General features: G+C 45.9%; 1 protein-coding gene across 6 annotated transcripts in view; it reads left to right on the plus strand.

The window, feature by feature from the left end:
• Nucleotides 1-265: 265 nt before the first annotated feature.
• The window catches only part of FLI1 (Fli-1 proto-oncogene, ETS transcription factor), a 164,667-nt gene continuing 147,202 nt past the window's right edge, over nt 266-17,730 (plus strand). Inside the window, exons 1-2 of one of the 6 annotated variants that reach the window (XM_072611555.1) lie at nt 266-399; nt 1,981-2,061. In XM_072611555.1, the coding sequence (XP_072467656.1) occupies nt 2,023-2,061 (39 nt within the window). In that variant the 5' untranslated portion in view covers nt 266-399; nt 1,981-2,022. Of the gene's footprint in view, nt 400-1,980; nt 2,062-7,953; nt 8,044-8,364; nt 8,494-8,551; nt 8,697-9,140; nt 9,224-9,413; nt 9,752-17,730 lie in introns of those variants that run through there. The other 5 variants (XM_072611560.1, XM_072611557.1, XM_072611558.1 and 2 more) reach the window with 5 other exon arrangements.

Here is a 17,730-nt window from a genome sequence, read left to right on the forward strand (position 1 = left end):
AGAGGGGCTGGTGACAGATGCTTGGATGTCCTGTTAGAACAATTCATCAGACAGCAGTTGAAATATTGATAAGAAAACGGAAATCAAATTAAAAGAGGGGAAAAGAGAGAGGAAGAGGGAGAGGGAGTGTTTGAGAGAGTGAGAGGGAAACACACAAATCGAGTCCATTACTGAAAACCCCCCTGAGGATATGAATGAGCTGAAGCAGGCTGTCTGGATGGGTTGGAAAGAAAGGAAAACTTTAACTTCAGTCCGGCTGAGGATCTAGCAAATTTAGTCCCACCGACAAGGTATCAGTGTCTGAAAACACAGAGATTCGGAGGCGAACTGGGGCGTCACTTCCCATCCTGGAGTTTCCACTATTCCATTCCTGCTGGTTAAGGGGAAAGGGTGTATAAGGTGAGTGGCTTCTTTGTGCCCTGAACAAGGGGGTGGGAATATGAGATGGGGAGGACAAATCCCTCCTCTGGACGATTCCCCTGGACTCCTTTGAATGAGCTTGACAAGAGGGAAGCAACTAAAGGAGCAGACCTGGTTTTTCAAGAGTTTTCTGTCTTTGTGTCTGTCCGTTTGTTTCCCCCACCCCTTTGAGTTTCACTCTGAATATTTTCAAGACCCATAAGGAAAAGAGGGATAAACCCCAGGGAAGGGTCACTCTGGGGGCATGGAGGGAGGAGGCCAAGGAATCTCTGATCTGAAGAAATGTACCTTGTCCCTGAACGTGTGTCTTTCTGTTGTGACTTCAGGAGCCAAAGAAGCTGGAATTTGTTAGTGGGGGAAAAAGAAGTTTATCAGAAACACATTGGCTGCCGGAGAAGCAGGCTGCTGCCACGTTTAAAAAAGGGGGGAGGGAGAGAGGGAGTAGAAGGGTAGACAGAAGGACAGAGACAGAAAGACAAGATAGAAACAGACAAAATGAAGCAGAGAGAGAGAGAGAGAGAGAGAGAGAGAGAGAGAGAGAGAGAGAGAGAGAGAGAGAGAGCGCTGTCTAGAAAGAAGACAGGAGCTTTGTCTGTGGAGAAAAGTCTTCAAGAAGCATCAAGGTGGCTCTTTGGCTTGGCATATATAGTGAGTAGTAAGTCTTCATCAACAGATAGGTCTGATGTAGATCCCTTTCCATTATTAGTCTAGATATCTCCCTCCTTAGAGAAATACTAAGAATGCTGAAACTACTAAGCATATTGTATCATCCATTACCACTATTTTTACAGTCTAATCTCCAGGGTGTTTTCAGGCATATAGAGAGAGATTCAGGAGGGGACGCCTCCTAAACCTAAGCAGATGCAAAATGTTATTGTTAAGGTTTGGGGGAAGGCAGAAATACCTGGTAAGGTGGTCAGAAACAACTAGAATTCTTCAAAGGAGATGTATAGGATTGGGTGAGCTAAGCCTTGGAAGGAGTAAATCAAGACTGGAAAGAGCAGAGTTTGGCTCTGAAAAATATCAGTTTCTTGCTTCACCTTGAGATATTTGGTACAAATGAGTTTTCCTTTTACTTTCTATTTGCACCAGGCCCTCTTCCTTCTCTTTACTCCTTTCTCCTTCCTTAATTTTCCCACTTTCCTCTCTCCTTTTCTCAGCGTAGGGGAAGATAGAAGGGTGCCCCACCTGAACAACTACTTAGACCATGAAGGAAGTATGTGTATGTATAGAGGGGGTGTAAGAGATAGATAGTTTACATCTAGCCAGAGAGCAGATGGAAAGGGGACAACAGAAAAAGGGAAAGCAGAAAGGGATGAGCCTTACTCATCCTAGGAACCCCTGCTTTCATTCAAAGTAGTCAATAGAGTTCAATAATCTGCACCCCTGCACAGACGGATATAAAAGCTCTCACATCACCATGCCTGGCCTCAGAAAGCCTAGTTCTTTCTTTTCGCTGTGTCTTTGCAACTCCAGCCCCTAGTCTCTATCTAGCCTCCAGTTTCCACTCTGTCAGCCTCTCCCCCACTAACGGTTGACTGACAGCTCTTCTCCTTGCAGGTGTATTCTCAACCCTTCTCAGTCCATCCTTGCCCACAAAAGATGTTTCAAACTGTCCCAGACACGTCGTCTTACGTCAAGGTAAGACATGACATCAGCTTTAAACAGGTAATGACCACAGCCCTCCTCCTGTGACCCTTATCCACTGTTCACTTCCCCCCACCCCATAATCCCTTTGCTTCAGTGAGTGAGATGAGGGAGAAGCCCTTTGATCTGTGCTTTCTGAAGGGTCTGAAGACTGGAGGTGATGGACAAAAAAGTGAAGATGAGCATTCTCCAATTTCAATTCAGCAAACCTCTCTTAAGGGCCTGCCACAGGCAGAGAAGGGGTAGACAAAGAAGGGACTCAAGGTTTAGATACAAAGTTTCATCTTGTTTCCAGGAGGTCAATAGTCTCTCCCAAGCAGTGGTAGAACACTGGAAGGTCGACTGGGCTACCCAGGCAAGGCTGTGATAGTGTTGGGGCTCGGAGAGGAGGCTCTGAGCCCTTCAGTTTTCTAAGTGTGATAATGACGGGCAGAAGGGAACCACCTCTATGAATCTTCTTTGCATTTGGGGGATTCCTGTGAGTGGCTGCTTTTACGTCTCGAAATGTCCTTTTTCCGTCGGTGCAAGATAATGTGTCAGATTCCTTTTTTCACTTGGTCTCCCCTAACTTACCCTCCCTCCCATCTTCCTCCATCATTCCCCCTTCCTCTGGCCCCTCCCAAAAGTATTGCCGCTATATTTGACTTGGTGCAGAAGGGCGGTGGGTACGGGTGTGGGTGTTTTCCCCCACAACAGCTCCCAAGAATGTAAACAAACCAAGGCGGGGACATCTGGGTTACACGTTTAAGGAAAGTCTACAGAGTGCCACCGCCCGGAGTGGGGCGGGGCGAGGCGGGGCAGACTTGGCGGACCAAGGGGAGGTGGGGAGAGGGAGGAAGGGGGAAAAGTGAGAGAAGGAGGGGAGGGTAGTAACCACTGCCACTGGAGCAGCAGGTCTCCCTCCTTCCGAAAGGCGACCTTGAGTTCAGAACTGTCTCCTCCACTCCCTGTTTCAAAGAAGAAGGAACGGTTGCCAATCACCTCAAACCTTTTTCCCTCCACCCTCTTTCACCCTGTTACTCATGTCAAACCTCTTTCCCCAAAGTACAAGCAGATTCGTGAAAACCAATTGTGAATGCAGGTACAGAAAACATGCAAGTGTGTGTGAGTGTGTGTGTGTGTGTGTGTACACGAATATAAAGCACACTGAGGTGGAAAATTCATGTGTTTGCAATGTATGTGAGTCTTTTTCTGAAGGTGCTTACACCCCAAGGAGATTCCCATGAGCAGGTATGAAAACTATAGTGCACCCAACCAGTCCCCATTAATTTTCATGGGAAATTACTTAGATTAGGTCGAGTATCTCGGTTACATATTAGAATCTAGGGCCTTTAATTTAAGAGCAGGGGGCTATGAAGATTTTATGCCAGGAAACTGGAGGGTATATCTGATTTTGTGAAAGTGTGCACATTTCCAACTTTCAAGAAATTTTTATTTTCATATACCTCAAATCATCCTAGATGAGTTAACTCAGCATATTGAACCAACCAGAAATGTGGGTTAAGAATTAAGTTCAAGGGCCTATCCTCCACTCCCTACTCTCCAGGAGTGCAATACCTGGAATAGACATTCCCCCCACTCCCCCAAGAGGGACATTTGGAAGTATTAAGCCTGGCCCAAGAACCCTTTCTAGATTAGGTAGGCCAGTAGGGGAACAAATCAGAAGAAGCTGGTGCCCAGGACAGGAGTGGTGCAACTGCTGGAGGAGAGTTAAGTGCAGAAACCTCCTTTTAAGGGGGGAAATGAATTTTTCTCCAGCCACAACGTTTGTATTGCTGGACAAAGAGGAGCATTGATGGAGGCAAAGGGTCTGCGTGCAGGCTACAATCTTGGGTTTGTTCCTCGTGCTCCCTCCTCTGACCATTTGCCAGCGGGGCACAAACAGTCTCCGGGTTGCCAAGCCCCTGACATTCCCCTGTCAAGTCTCAGTCCTGCAGGCTGTTGACAAACATTAATGAGGCTTAGTGGTGGAGGAGCAAGCAGTGAAAAGAGTGGAGCTCTGGCCAAGAAGGTGACAGGACCAGGCACTCTCTCCAACCCCACTTCACAGGCTGTCCAACCCTTGAATCCCAGGAACTGTCAGAAGCCAACTGGCTGTCCAAGCCTCCCTCCCCAGTCCCACCTGGTAACGGAGAAGTGTCCATCCTAACACAACTTTGCTGCAGATAAAGATGGGGTGGAGAATAGCTGGGGCAATGAAATGAGAACGAATTGGAAGGAAAAAAAGAAAAGTGAAGGGGGGGCAGTGGCGGGAAGAGGGGGGGAGAAAACTGCATGGTGATAAATGTTGGGCAAGTGCAAGACAGACCAGAAGAAAGGAGAATCGATAACTTGGAAGAGACAAGGGCAAAGGAGAGAGGACAGAAACAATTCCTGGAGTACTCTCTTCTCTAATCACCCCCTTCCCTACACCTGGCTCCCTTTCCCCTCCATTTCTTTAGCTTTTTCTCCATAATAGGTTGCCTAGTCCCTTCTCTTGTTGCTCACCCTAGGGCCTTGAAATCCTTTCTCCTTACTCTTCAGAGTAACTCACGCCACAGCCTGGTGCTGTCCTTCCAGGGAAGCATCCTGGGAAATGGGTTTATGAGGCAGGGGTGGGGGTGGGGGAAGATTTTGGACAAAACCCCTTGGTTGTTAGTCTATGCTTTGTAACAGCTGGGGTGCCCACTCCGAGACTTTCCTACTAGAATTCAAGGGACCTTGGAGATCGTTGGTTCTCAGTTCCTCCTGCCCTCTCCCCAAATACCCCAACAACCACTGTGTAGTTCCTTCATGACCTGCTCTCTATGCACCCCCTTCACCTCCCACGTAGTGTTTTTAACCAGCTTGGTGTTAAGGAAGAAAGAGCAGGGTTAGTGGGTGGGGGTGGGTAGGAGGCTTTAAATCTTTCTTCAAATCTCCAAGTAGATGAAGTCTGAGGAACAAATTCAAAGCAGGCGCGCCTGGAGAGCCGTCTAACAGAAATATTCCCCAGCATTCAAGCGCATCCAGGGGCGGCTCGAAGCAGCCTTGTTTGGCTAAGGTCAGACGAGACTCGAGTTCTCCAATAAAAATAAATCTCAAATTAATTATGGCCTCGAGCGAGGGGCCAGACACTTGAAGCTGCAGCTCTGCAGTCTGGATTTTTGGCGTTCTCTCTCCCGCCCCCCTCTCTTCCCTACTCCCCAGCTTCCCTCCCCCTTTGCCAGTTAGCCTCCAAGTTGAGTTGTGGTGGAGTAGGGAGGAGGAGGAGACAGCAGCCAAGAGAGACACCCAGCCGGGCCTGGCATCTTTCGGGGTTTCAAGTGAAGGATCCACCCTAGACTACAGGGTCAGCCTCAAAGATGAAGCAGCTCTGAGAGTAGCTGCTCCTCCCTTTCCACAGGATGATGGGTACCAAACTGGCTGGTGCTAACTGAGGCCAGGGACAAAGAGTCTGGAAAGCTCTTAACCCGGTCAAAGCTGTATGTGAGGGGGAGGGGGGAGGGGACTGACATTCAGAGCCAGGAGACCTTAAACTACATTTAGTGGCTCTCCTCCCAAACTGAGCACAGAATAGATGCTTAATCTTTAGAATTGCTTGGAAGTGAGGATAGAACAGCTCCATCACTAGTCACCTTCTCGGCCAATCGGGACCCCCTCTTGCAAATAACAAGCGAGTGTTCTTCGTGTGCAAATAGATACAAAGAGAATCGTAGTCTACAATTCATTCCCACAGATGCATAGATGATTATCTGTTCAATTCCGCATACAACAAACAAGTTGTAAGAAAACCTTATTTAACATGTTTTCCTTTTCTACAGTTAGAAAATAAAGTTGCACTTGGTCCCTTTTACTAGAAGTTCTCCTTGAATATAATGAATCAGACTCACTAGAATTTAGGGCACCTTTCCTTGATTTGATAGTGTTGGTGGTGGTAGGTGCACCAGAGCTAGAAGATCTGAACATCCTTTAGATAAAATGTATTCTGTGGGGAATTTGTATGAGATTAGGGAGTCAAAACGTATGGGACAGGGAAAGAGAAATAGAGAGAGAGAGAGAGAGAGAGAGAGAGAGAGAGAGAGAGAGAGAGAGAGAGAGAGAGAGAGACAGAGACAGAGACAGAGACAGAGACAGAGACAAGAAGACAGAAACAGAGAGACAGAGAGAGTGGTGATGCTGGGGACGACTGGAAGAGAGAGAAATACTTCAGGGAAAGGGCTTATTTTTTTTCCCTTTAACTCCCAGGGCAGTCTTCCACTGTAGCCCGCCTGACCGCAGGCTCTCTATCAATTTGTCTCAATGCAAACATTCGAAATATTCTGTTTGGCTGCTCGTGAAAACAATCTGAGCTGCCAGGATCAAACCATCTTTCCAGATGTCTGGTGGTAACCACATTAAACGGGGCAGAGTTGTTTACTGTTGTGTTTGGTTTGTTTCTTTCGGGATGGGGGGGGGGGAATCCAACATTAAATGCCGAATTACATAAGTGGAACTGAATTGTACACCAGCTTGTACGTTTCGACGCCCCAGTGGAAACGACTTATTTCTCCGCAACGTCACGCAGAGTCTGGGGAGTAAATTTTCTTTTCTTTTCTTTTTTTTTTTTTTTTTTTTTTGGATTTTTGGGAGACTGGGGGACTGGTAACTTGGGAGACCTGGCAAAGACATAGGCGCGAGGTAAACTGACTACTCAGAAACCAGTACTGTTTATGTGTTACGGTCTTTCCCCACCCCACCCCCACCTTTAAAATTGCTCAAATTTTGTCTAAAAGGCATGATACCCAGTTGTTTTCGATTCGACGTTCCAATGAAAGAGAGGGAGAAAGATCTTTCGGTTTTCTGTTTTAATAGTTAACATCTTCAATGAAAAACGCAAGTCCCTCCAAAATGCTTTGGGGGGAACCTGGGGCGGGAGGGGGTGAGGGTATGTGATTGAAATGATCATTGGAATAGAGATCGATCAGTGTTTTTGCTGGTGTTTTTCTGTAGCACCCAAGGTGGAGAAGCAGCATCCATAATCTCGTGCAGAGGGACAGAGGGATGTATTTTATAACAGGGGAAATGCTATAGTGAGGCGCGGGATGGGAGAGCCTCCAAACCAACGGGGAGTTCTTTACAGCTTGGGCAACTATACCACACGTCCTTGCTATCCTAAGGAAAGGGGTCCCTGTCTCCGTTTCTTGTTGAAAAATAGAGAAATCTGAATTTGGGGGGTAGGTGAGTCTCTTTGATGGGGTTCCCCTTGGAAGTGGGTTCTTTTGCTCCTCCTGAAAGTCTTGTTATTGTTTGAAGGTCGGCGGAGTATGGGCTGAAAAGGAAACAATTTGGGGTTTGAAAGGATGTAATTCATTCTTACTTTCCCTTTAACCTCTTTCTTTTCTGGAAAGCATGTGGAAAAGCAGAGGAGAAAGAGAGAGGGAGCCTGAGTGGGGTGAAGAGGGAGAGGGCCTTTGGAGAGGAAAGGGTTAAGTCTGATTTCTTTTAATTGAACTCCAGTCCTTGTGGCCCCAGGCAAAGGGGGGGACCTGACCCCGCTAGCAGTAACCAGATGTGGCGGTCTCGGGGGATCCCCGGAGCAGACCCCAGGATTGAGAAGCAGACAGGAGGAGGGGAGGGGGAGCCAGTCGCAGCTCCCCCCCTTCTGCTGGCCCCCCCTATCCTCCCACCCCCACCTCGGCTGACTCTCAATAGCTGGCAAGCTGCACCCGCGGCTCCAGGTCTGGTCACGTTCAGTCCCGTGTCTGTATCCGAACCGAAAATTGGAGCTGAATTGATGAGGCTAATTTCAAGAGGGGCGAAGGGGGAGGGGGGAAGGGAAGGAGAACGAGCGAGCTCTCCGGCTCAATTGCTCTTGAAGAAATAAAGAATTAATAAGTCACTTCTACGGCTGCCACGGAGACCTTTTGATTTTTTTCTTTCCAATTCACTTGGATCCCATTCGGATTTTCCCCCCCTGTCGGACTCTTAAATAAAAGTGAGAAAGTCCAAAGTGTGGTCAGGAGAGCGCTGGACAAGGTAACCTGTTTCTGTAGCACCCGCGAGAAAGCGAACCCAGGCTGAGTCCGTCCGCCAGCCCTCTTTCCCTCCTTCCGCGCTTCCATCCCGTTTCTCCACAGCCCTAGGGTTCCGGGCGCCCGTCTAAGGGTGGTGGGGAGACTTGTAGGGGTCCCGACTGTCTGAGCTTGGGCTGGGGAGAGGGGAGGGGTATCGCTCGAGACGGTTAGTGGGTGGAAGTTCTCGGAAGAGAAAAGTCTTGTTTTCTTTGCAGTTCTCTGAGACCGTGGCTGGCGGAACGGGCTCGTCTGCGGTCCAATCCACTCAGTCCATTTGCGAGAGACAGGAGGGTTGTTTCGGGACGATAGTTAGTTTCTCCCAAAGGCACCGAAGTCTCGGCAGCCCCTCGGGAGGGGTTGGAAAGCATGGGTTGGCTTTGCAGCCTGATGTCAAGAATAAATGGCTTTTGGAGTAAGTGCATTGGGGCTGGGTGGGTAGTTACCCCAGCATCACCTCCCTCCCCACCCCTCCTCCAAGAAGATCTCCGGGGCTTGGACCTCCCTTTAGTCCCCCTTCTCCGCTAGTCCCCACAGCAGGAGGCGGCTTCGGGCTACGGAGAGAACTCGTAGAGGTTCGAGGCGAAAGGGAGGGACGTTGGGAGACCGTCCTTTCACGTAAGAATGAGAGTGCTCCAAGCTTAGTTTGGGGAAGAAGAAGGGGAATCTGAGGGGGTGGAGTGGGTCCTGCTTGTGAAGGTATTCAAATATCCCCTCAGTGGGTTGATTTCCTCCTAGAGGAGTATTTGTCTGGACTTAGGGAACGCTTGGAACATCATCACTGTGGATGAGACTTTAAACGATCCTTGTTAGGACGATTCTGTCCCATCTACATCGTTCCCGGTATTCATCAGGTCATACAAACCCCAGAGAACTTTCCCGGGTTTTTTTACCCCTCTAAAGTTTTTACTCCGGCTGGAAAAAACATTAATGAAAATATCTGTGGGAAGAGACGGAAAGTGAGTGAGTCAGGCGGGCTGCCTTGAGCCAACAGCCCCAGGGAAAAAAAGGAGCAGGGGGCGGGGGGGAGGGGGAGAGGCAAATACGTTTCACACTTGACTTTTGGGGGAAGAACCACGGGGTAGGTGACTCTTGGGGGGTCGAAGATTGGGACTGAAGGAATCAGGCTGAGCACGGAGCTGAGGGTGGGTAGCGTTATTGTTCTAGCGTAGCTCTTATCTCCCTATGTGTGCTGCGTATGAATTATCTACAGTATCTACGTGTATATTTATATAGTGTGTGTGATGCAAAAAGCAGGACCGGCGGAGAGGAGGAAGAGAGGGAGGGAGAGGGGGGAGGGGGGAAGGAGGGAGAGAGAGAGAGAGAGAGAGAGAGAGAGAGAGAGAGAGAGAGAGAGAGAGAGAGAGAGAGAGAGAGAGAGAGAGATAGGACTTCCTCTCCGATTCGCAAGTGAAGTCACTTCCCAAAATTAGCTGAAAAAAAGTTTCATCCGGTTAACTGTCTCTTTTTCGCCCCGCTACAACAACAAACGTGCAAAGCGGGGAAGAGGGCAAAGAGCTCACTGGGGGGACGCGGACAGGGGGCCAGGAGCTAGAGAGGTGCGGGAGCGGAGGCAATCCGAAGGGGCTGCGGGGTTAGGCTCTAACCGGGTCAATGTGTGGAATATTGGGGGGCTCGGCTGTAGACTTCGCCAAATGGACGGGACTATTAAGGTAAGAGTCTGAAGAGGGGATCGGGGCTGACGAGAGGCAAAGGAGCTAGGTTGGGGGAACGGAGAGGGGCCGCCAGGCTGGGGAGAGAGGATGCCGGGGTCCGGAAGACGTGGCCGCTTTTCTCCTCTATTCGTTTACTTTCCCTTCATATTTCTCCTTTTCCCGTTCTGGTTCTAAAGTTTCATACCGGGGGTGGGTGCTGGGGGAGGGAAAAGGGACACCTTCCCAACTCCCTGCGCTCCCTATGGTGGTGGTAACCCCTGCACAACCCCCAAATCGGAGCCGAAGTCATCCTGTCCTACCACCGGACTTCTTCCTCTCCCCGCGCCCAGCGTCTTCTCCGCGCACTTACTGCCAGCTGGGGGTGATGATAACTGGGGTGGGGGACGACCCTAGAGACATACAGCTAGGTAGCTGGGGAGGAAGCTCGGCTACAAACAGCTTTCTCTCCCCCCCCGGGGTTACTCCCCTCCATCCTTCTGGGATCGGAGAAGCCGAGACAGCTAGGTTGTCCAGTGGGCCCCAGCGCAAGCAAGTGGATGGGTTTCAGCCGGGCAGGGGTGTGTGTGTCTGTGTGTGTGTCTGTGTGTCTGTCTGCAGTGGGGCTGTTCCAGATGTTAGCCCCTGTTTACATGTCAGCACTGGGCTAGTTTCCGTTCCTTCTATGTTACTTGTACTGACTCCGGGTCCTCTGAAAGCCCAGAAGCCGCCGGGCTTTACCTGAGACTGGTAGTCTTGGGTCTTCTTTTCCAGCTCCTTGCACCCCCACCCACCCACCTCCCCAGACGTGCGCCTTATTAGTTTTTTATCCTTTGGCGGGGGCGGGACGCGGGAAGCCGAGAGGAGAGTGGGCTCCAGGCGTTGTTCTCTGAAGGAAGGCCCAAGACGGCTTGGTGAGGAGGCGGGAGGCCGGCGGGCGGCTCGGAGCTCAGCTGGGAGCAGGGCCCAGCTGCCAGAGGGACTGGGGAGAGTGGCTGACCTCTCCCAGAGTGTCACCTCTGTTCAGCACAATGGCAAGCACAGAGGTCCATGAGTGTTCGAGCGTGTTGATACTCCAATTCTTTTTATTCCATCCTCTTTTTTCCCTGGAATTCCTGGAGAAACATAATGGGGGTGCACACATTCCCACACCCCCTCATGCTCCCTCCCCACATACACAAACGACAACCTTATAGATCATCGGTAAAGGCAACACTTTTGATGTGTAGCAGAACGGCAGATAAACCAGACCAAGACTGAGGGTTGGGACAGGCCAACACTAAGCAAAGAAAATTTATCTGGAAAAGCCATTAGCTAGTGAACGGGGGCCAGGTTTCTTCTTAATCCCCAAGACCTGAAGGAGAGAAACTCTCTACTTGGTTTGGTGCTTTTAAAGACAAGTTTAGAGATAGTGGGTTTGAACAATTTCAAAAGATGCATATCGCCTGGGTGGGGTCTGATGAATTTTTTTCCCCTTTGCCTTCTGCTTCTGAAAGCTGAAATTTGCTGATCTGGGGAAAAGACACTAACTGCAGGAACTTGAAATCTCTAGATTAGATGACTAACTGATTGTAACAAGTGTAAGTAAGGAAGGGAGAATAAGTGAGAAGGGGATGCTTAAGTAGAAGGTGCATGAGTGGAAAGTGGGAGCAGGAAGACACCTGGATAGATGCTAGAAAGAAAGGGGGGTGGGGCTATTTTAAGAAGGCAAGGGTCCTACTTTCTGTTTCTGAAGTGGTATAGATATCTTTAAAATCTTCCTGACTTAGAAAAAAAATTATTCGTATCTAACAAACTAAGTGTAAAGTGTAGTCACTCTGCTAACTTGACATTTGCCTACTTATACTGATCCAGGAAAGTCACCCCCTAAAGCCAGAAGGGCGGGAACATGGCTCAGGGTCTTGGTTCTTACCCCCTAAAGAGAAGTGAAGCAATATTTCTGAACGACTCAGACCTCCAAGCACAGGCCCTTAGTAAAGGGAGGAAGCTGTGGTCTTTGTACCCAGAATGTGCCAGACTCTTTAGACACACACATCGAGTGGAATGGGCAGTCACCAAAGCAACCTCTCACAAGTAACTGGTAACTGGTCTTTCAGTCCCAAAGAGGAAAAATTAGATCCATTCCTTTTAAGAAGATAAGGTAAATTCTGTGGATTCCTCTTTTCCAGGTTATGTGCAGGGGTTAGAAGGGACAAATTTGTGTGTTCTATTCAAGTTCCTATATACCTGCCTAAACAAAGTCACTCAAGGAATGGTGGAATCTTAAAATAATTCTCTTTGGCTACCTAAGCTCAGATCTTCCAATGGGCCACCCTCATTAAATTTTGGCACAAAGTCAGACCCTCAAATCATCTGTAAATAACAGAGACATTGAATTTGAACTGCCTGTTTATGTTCAGCCTTTGGATGGGAGAAACCTAGACCAGTTTACACTTAATGTCTGTAACTAGAAACAATATCATACAGAGAAAAGAGCTTTGAACTATAGAACTGGCTCTGCCACAAAGTAGATGTGATCTTCTGCTTCTCACATTACACAATATCTCCAGGCCTTAGTTTCCTCATCTGTAAAATAGGAAAAATTTTGTTTTCTAAATGCCTTTGATGGTTATCCTGAATTTGATTTAATGGAAGTGTAAAGTGATGGAAATTTGAGCACATGATTCATTCACAAACTAAACTGAATCCTAGCATTTAAAAATTTCCCGTGGTGAGCAGTTATGTTATCAGGGAGGCGAAGGACCTGAATTGAAAGTCTGAATCTATTTATTGCTTGTTTGATTTTTAAAAACATTTCCTCTTTGGGGGCCTCTCTTTCTTGATCTGTAATACGAGAGGTTTGGATTAGATGATATCTCAGGTCCCTTCCAATTCTAGAGTCTGATGGTTAGCGTCGACAACAAGCTCTATACCTCCTTCATCTCTTTGATTTTTGGTGGTTCAGAGTTTAAAAGGAAATTGTGTTTTCACACTTAAAGGGGGAAGATAGCATCCAATTGGCAGGGCAGATGCAAGGACTCTGTTCCCATTGATTACTTATTTTACTGCTCCCTTCACTGACCCTGCACCACTGTTTCCCATCCGTTCAAGAGCCTCCTTCCCTGTGGCTCCTCTCATCTGTAACCTACCTTCCTGTAGCTATCTGCTTCATTGACTCTCCATTATTTTTCAGATTTCTTCAGAAATCACATTTCCCTCCTTTGCTTCCCCTCCCTTCTTCCATTGTCTCCTTGGTGCCCAGTTCTTAACTCTGCTGCAAGGCCAACAAATTGTCCTCCATGAATTTTAAGAGCCATCTCATGTGTTTTTTAACCACACTCTTCCTACCTGTTCTACAGATCTCAGTGGCAAGCTTTTGTCCTCTCCAACTGCTTCCTTACCTTTAACTTTCACTATCCTTGGTGTACACTGGAGCAGGCTTTCTAAGAGAAGGTAGTGAGATGCAATTGATGAATGCTTGGAACTGAGTGTGGTTTTTGAAACCAGGTCATTTCTTGTAGCAGTAATCAACATCACATGCCTTTTACCACTGATAATATCACAGTGAGGAGGCGGGGTTGGGTGTTGCTTAATAATATAATTTAACTGATAGTCTATAACAGGAATAGGTAATGGTCCTACCAGAACCTAGTTGTCACAATTCCATGCTTTCAATCTCCTAAGGAGAAATATGATGTCTGTTATCATTATCTATGTTTGTGTCATATCCTCCTCACAGGCCCAGAATTTTCATGCAGCTAGCAGGCGCATTAAGATTGTGTATATCCCTCAGTATCTAGCAGAGTCCTGGGTACACAATGAGTGCTCAATAAATATTCATTGAATGACTGAATCTCTTAGAAAGGTAATTGGAGCTAGTCTTTAAAAACACAGGGCTATGTGAGATCTACACAGAACTGGAAAGGTCCCAGGAAGAATTCCAGGCTGATCTGGCTTCCTGGTTCAGATGCCTCTGAGACTCACTGAAATATCTTGAAAATATTGATGTGACTTGCTCTTTCAAGAAGAAATAGAAGGCAAAGCCACACTGCCGGAATCTTTCAAGTCTGCTTTAATCTGGACATGCATACGGAGAATGAGTAGAGCTTCTCCTGGCAACTTGTTTCTAATATGTTAGAACTAGCTTAAAGTACCTTCCAACCTTTATCCACGTCTAGAGAGGTTACATAAGAAAGACAATCAGGCTTTTAAAATAATAGAATCGCAGAACTCGGCATGATGGTGATCTTTTAATCTCTGACTTAAATATGTATAAAGAAATTGAAGTCCAGAGAGGTTGTAACTTGCCTACATTACACTGCTCCTTGCTGCTCTTATCACAGCAACAAATTGATATCATTCAGTTTCATTGAAGTATTTAACAATAGGATGACTCTTAAGGGGGTATATTCTGTGAGTAGGTGGTCACAGATATAGCCAGGTGTGAGTCTGAGAACCTTTGTAAGAATGTAACACAAAGGTCTTTCCTGAGAAGAAAACTGAGTCCTTCTATGTTACTAAAAAAAACAAACAAAAACAAAAAACCTAAATTATCATAGAGAGGATAATTTCCTGTCTGCCTTTAAAAATTCAGATTCCAAACTCCCATCTTATTCAGTTTTGTGTCTATTATGATTTTTTTAAAGCCTCAGCCTGTAAGAAGTTTGGTTTCCTATAAACAAAGTCAGCTTACAAATTGGGTCCATAAAAATAGGCCAATTCAATTGAAAAACCCAACAGACGGGCCTGTAGACTACATATGGGTAGGCAGACTGAAGATTCACTTGACCACTCCATAAAAACCATGATTGGCTTTCCATACATTGCTTTAATTAAATGTGATCCATTCAGAAGCTCTAGCCCATAGCTTTTGTACTCTTCTCCCAGAATGAATATACTAAATACATCTTGAACAATAATGACACTGAGATTCAAAGTTTCTTATTCCCTTTCATTTGTGGATCATCAGATGACTTTGCTTGGGTTAAGGAGTCCTTGGAGTCAAAGGAAGCCCATTAACCATAAAAGAACCATGAATCCAAGACCAAAATTGTGCAGATTCCATAAAGCATATTGATGAAATACCCATGATGTCAGGGGACTAGGGAGGGTTCCTGGAGGTTCGAATCACTGCTGCCCCTTATAGGGTTATAGGTTACCTCTTCTTTTATGTGGCAAAAAAGTAGATATCAGCCTGTAGATCCCTAGAATGATGTCATTCCAGGGGTGTCTCACTCTATCTGAGGCTTCAGATGCAGGTTTTCAGATGTGGGTACCTTGACTAAGACTGCCAGGGATCAGGGTCTTAGGATGGAATTCTGTTCTAATGGGGGTCCTAGAAATCATTGTGGGGTACAAGAAAATGTAACAGTCACAGGTCTGGGAAGGGGACTTCCAACTCGGGTCCCAGTGTCCCCAAATGCCCGTGTTGTTATGATCCTGCCAGGGTTTATAAGGGAAAATCCGTCATTCCCTTTCTTTTAAGCAATGTGTAGAGTTAGCATTGTGGAGGTACAGGAAAAAAAGAGTTTTGGTTTTGGTTTTGAGAAACACAGTTTTTCTTGGCTTGTATTTAGTGAAACTATCTTTCTAAGTCTTTCCATGGCCTTTGTTGCTTTGTGACAAACTGGCATTAATGGAGGCTAGCTCTTATAAAGATACATAAGTCAGGCATCTCCAAAGTTGTCTTTAGTTCTCTTAAAACTTTGCCAGGTGTCAGACCTTCCATAGGAAAGAGTAGCCAGTTTCATTTTCAGTTGCTTCGTATTACCTATCTTTATCAACTTGATCATTAATTGATTCATCAGGGAACTATATCAGTGTGATTGTTCTTTATTTAAATGTTTTTCATATGCTAGCATGATCAAGCATTGGTCACCTATGTACTTAGAAGATTTCCCAGTAGGTGTGTGAATGCTACTTTTGGTTTATCAATTCAAACACTCTCATCCCCTCGTCTCTAAGGTGAAAGCAACCAGTTATTAAAGATCCTCTGTATCTCTGGGGAAAGTTAGTTGGTCCACATAAGGATTAGACTTGTAACCTCAGCCCCATTAGCACCAAACATCATTATTCTCAACTCAGTCCTGAGGAAACTGAGATAGAGAGTAGGTCTCTGACTTATCTGAGGCCACCAACAAGCTGGTAGGAGAGTCAGAATTAGGATTAGAAATTCTGAGTCAGTGATGGCCAACCACCAGACCATGCTACTATCGCTTGCTTTTAAGAACATCTGTCTATTAAACAGCATCTGCTTGTGAAATAGAGCAGGATGGAATGAAACTCTATTTCATATTATCCCATACTTCTCTTTTTTGCTCTTCAAAATACAATACGTATATCACGTGTCCTCAGTATTCTACTAGTTTCATAGAGTTTCTTTTGTAATTTGGTGATTTATGTATAGATATTTTATGTATGCTTAGTGTCAACAGAGAGTGAATCAACTCCTAGTAATTGAGACATTTTTTTAAAAAGGTTATTTTCCTGGAAATACAAATCAGATTTCTAATAATACTTTGAATTGTCTGGCATCTTTAAAATACCCACGTAAGTCTAAATCTTCAGCTAGATTCTGCCAAACAATATGTAAATAATGATAGGGTAATAGATTCAGAGCTGGAAGGGTCCATAGAAGAGTTTTCTAGTATCATCTCTCAATTTTACAAATGTAGTCATTGAGGTCCAAAGAGGTAAAATAATTTGGTCTAGGACACTCAGATAGTCTCATAGATCATCTGCAGATGCATTCTCCTGATAATCTGGGGCCTCTTCTGATTTGCTTGAGAGCAAAACAAAATTTTTAAGCATTCCAAATTTTCCCATTTTTCAGAAGGGCAGGGTGTGGTGAAAGATACCCAATATCTCTATTTCAAAATGCCACAGTTTGAAATATCTCCCCAGACCTCTCAAAGTGAATTAATATTAGGAAAATGAACTGCTTTTGTAGTCTCCCATTTACTGGTGTTATGTGTCCAATGTAATGAAAGGCCTTATGTCCCATCCCAGCACATACGTGCACAGGGCCAGAATTAAAGGTGTCACGGGAGCCTTAACCTGAATTTCCAGACATTTGTGGGTTTAAGTTAGACAGAGAACATTCCAGGAACATAGTTATGGAGTCTGAACCTGCATGCATATGTATGCTATATGTGTGTAGGAGTCTGAGTGTGCAATGCTTACTTTTTTATATTCTCTTTCATGTAACATACATATCAAAGCAAACTGGCTATGCATAAAGAATTACAAACACGTTGATAAGAAGTCTTTAAATTCTGTAAGTTGCATCTGTCTAGCCAGTATTCGTCTTATGTTTACCAAAATACATGTAGGGCAGATTAATATTCATCACTAAGATCCTATGCCTGACCCAAGGAAATATTGTATAATAGAAAGGAAACTGGCCTTAGATCCAGGAAGACCTGAATTCAAGTCCTGCCTCTTCTAAAAATTGTCTGTCTGACCATAGACAAGTTACTTAACTTGTCAAGGCTTTAGGTCACACTCTAAGATTTGAATCCATGTTGATAGAAGCCGGTTCTGATCTTTGAGTTCTTTGTCTCAATGAGATCACAGATCCAGTCCCTCCTCCCAGTGTCTTTGCCTGAAAATTCACCTCTCTTCTCTCCTTGACCACAAGTAGGGTTGCTGTAGCTAAATCACACAGAACAAATAGAATCATAGATGTTCAGAGCTGATAGGAACCTTAAAGATCTTCTAACACAACCTCTCATTTTACAGATGAGGAAACTGTGGGCTGAAGTATGATGACCCCCTCCCTGCCCCCAAAGCCAACAGCAGATAGTGACAGAGTTGGGACTTGAACCCAAGTGTACAGACTTCTGATCTTGTGCTTTTCCCATGAGACCTTCCTTCTAGGAAAAAAGTACAACTGTGAATGATGTCTATCTAGATTTTTAATGACCTCTAGAAAATGAGGTGGTCTATGTTATATATTTGGACACCAATTCAAGTAGATTCCCCAAATGGATCTTTAGGGAGAATTTGGGTTCAATCCAAAG

This window comes from Notamacropus eugenii, chromosome 5, assembly GCF_028372415.1.
Source record: "Notamacropus eugenii isolate mMacEug1 chromosome 5, mMacEug1.pri_v2, whole genome shotgun sequence".
NCBI classification, from domain to species: domain Eukaryota; kingdom Metazoa; phylum Chordata; class Mammalia; order Diprotodontia; family Macropodidae; genus Notamacropus; species Notamacropus eugenii.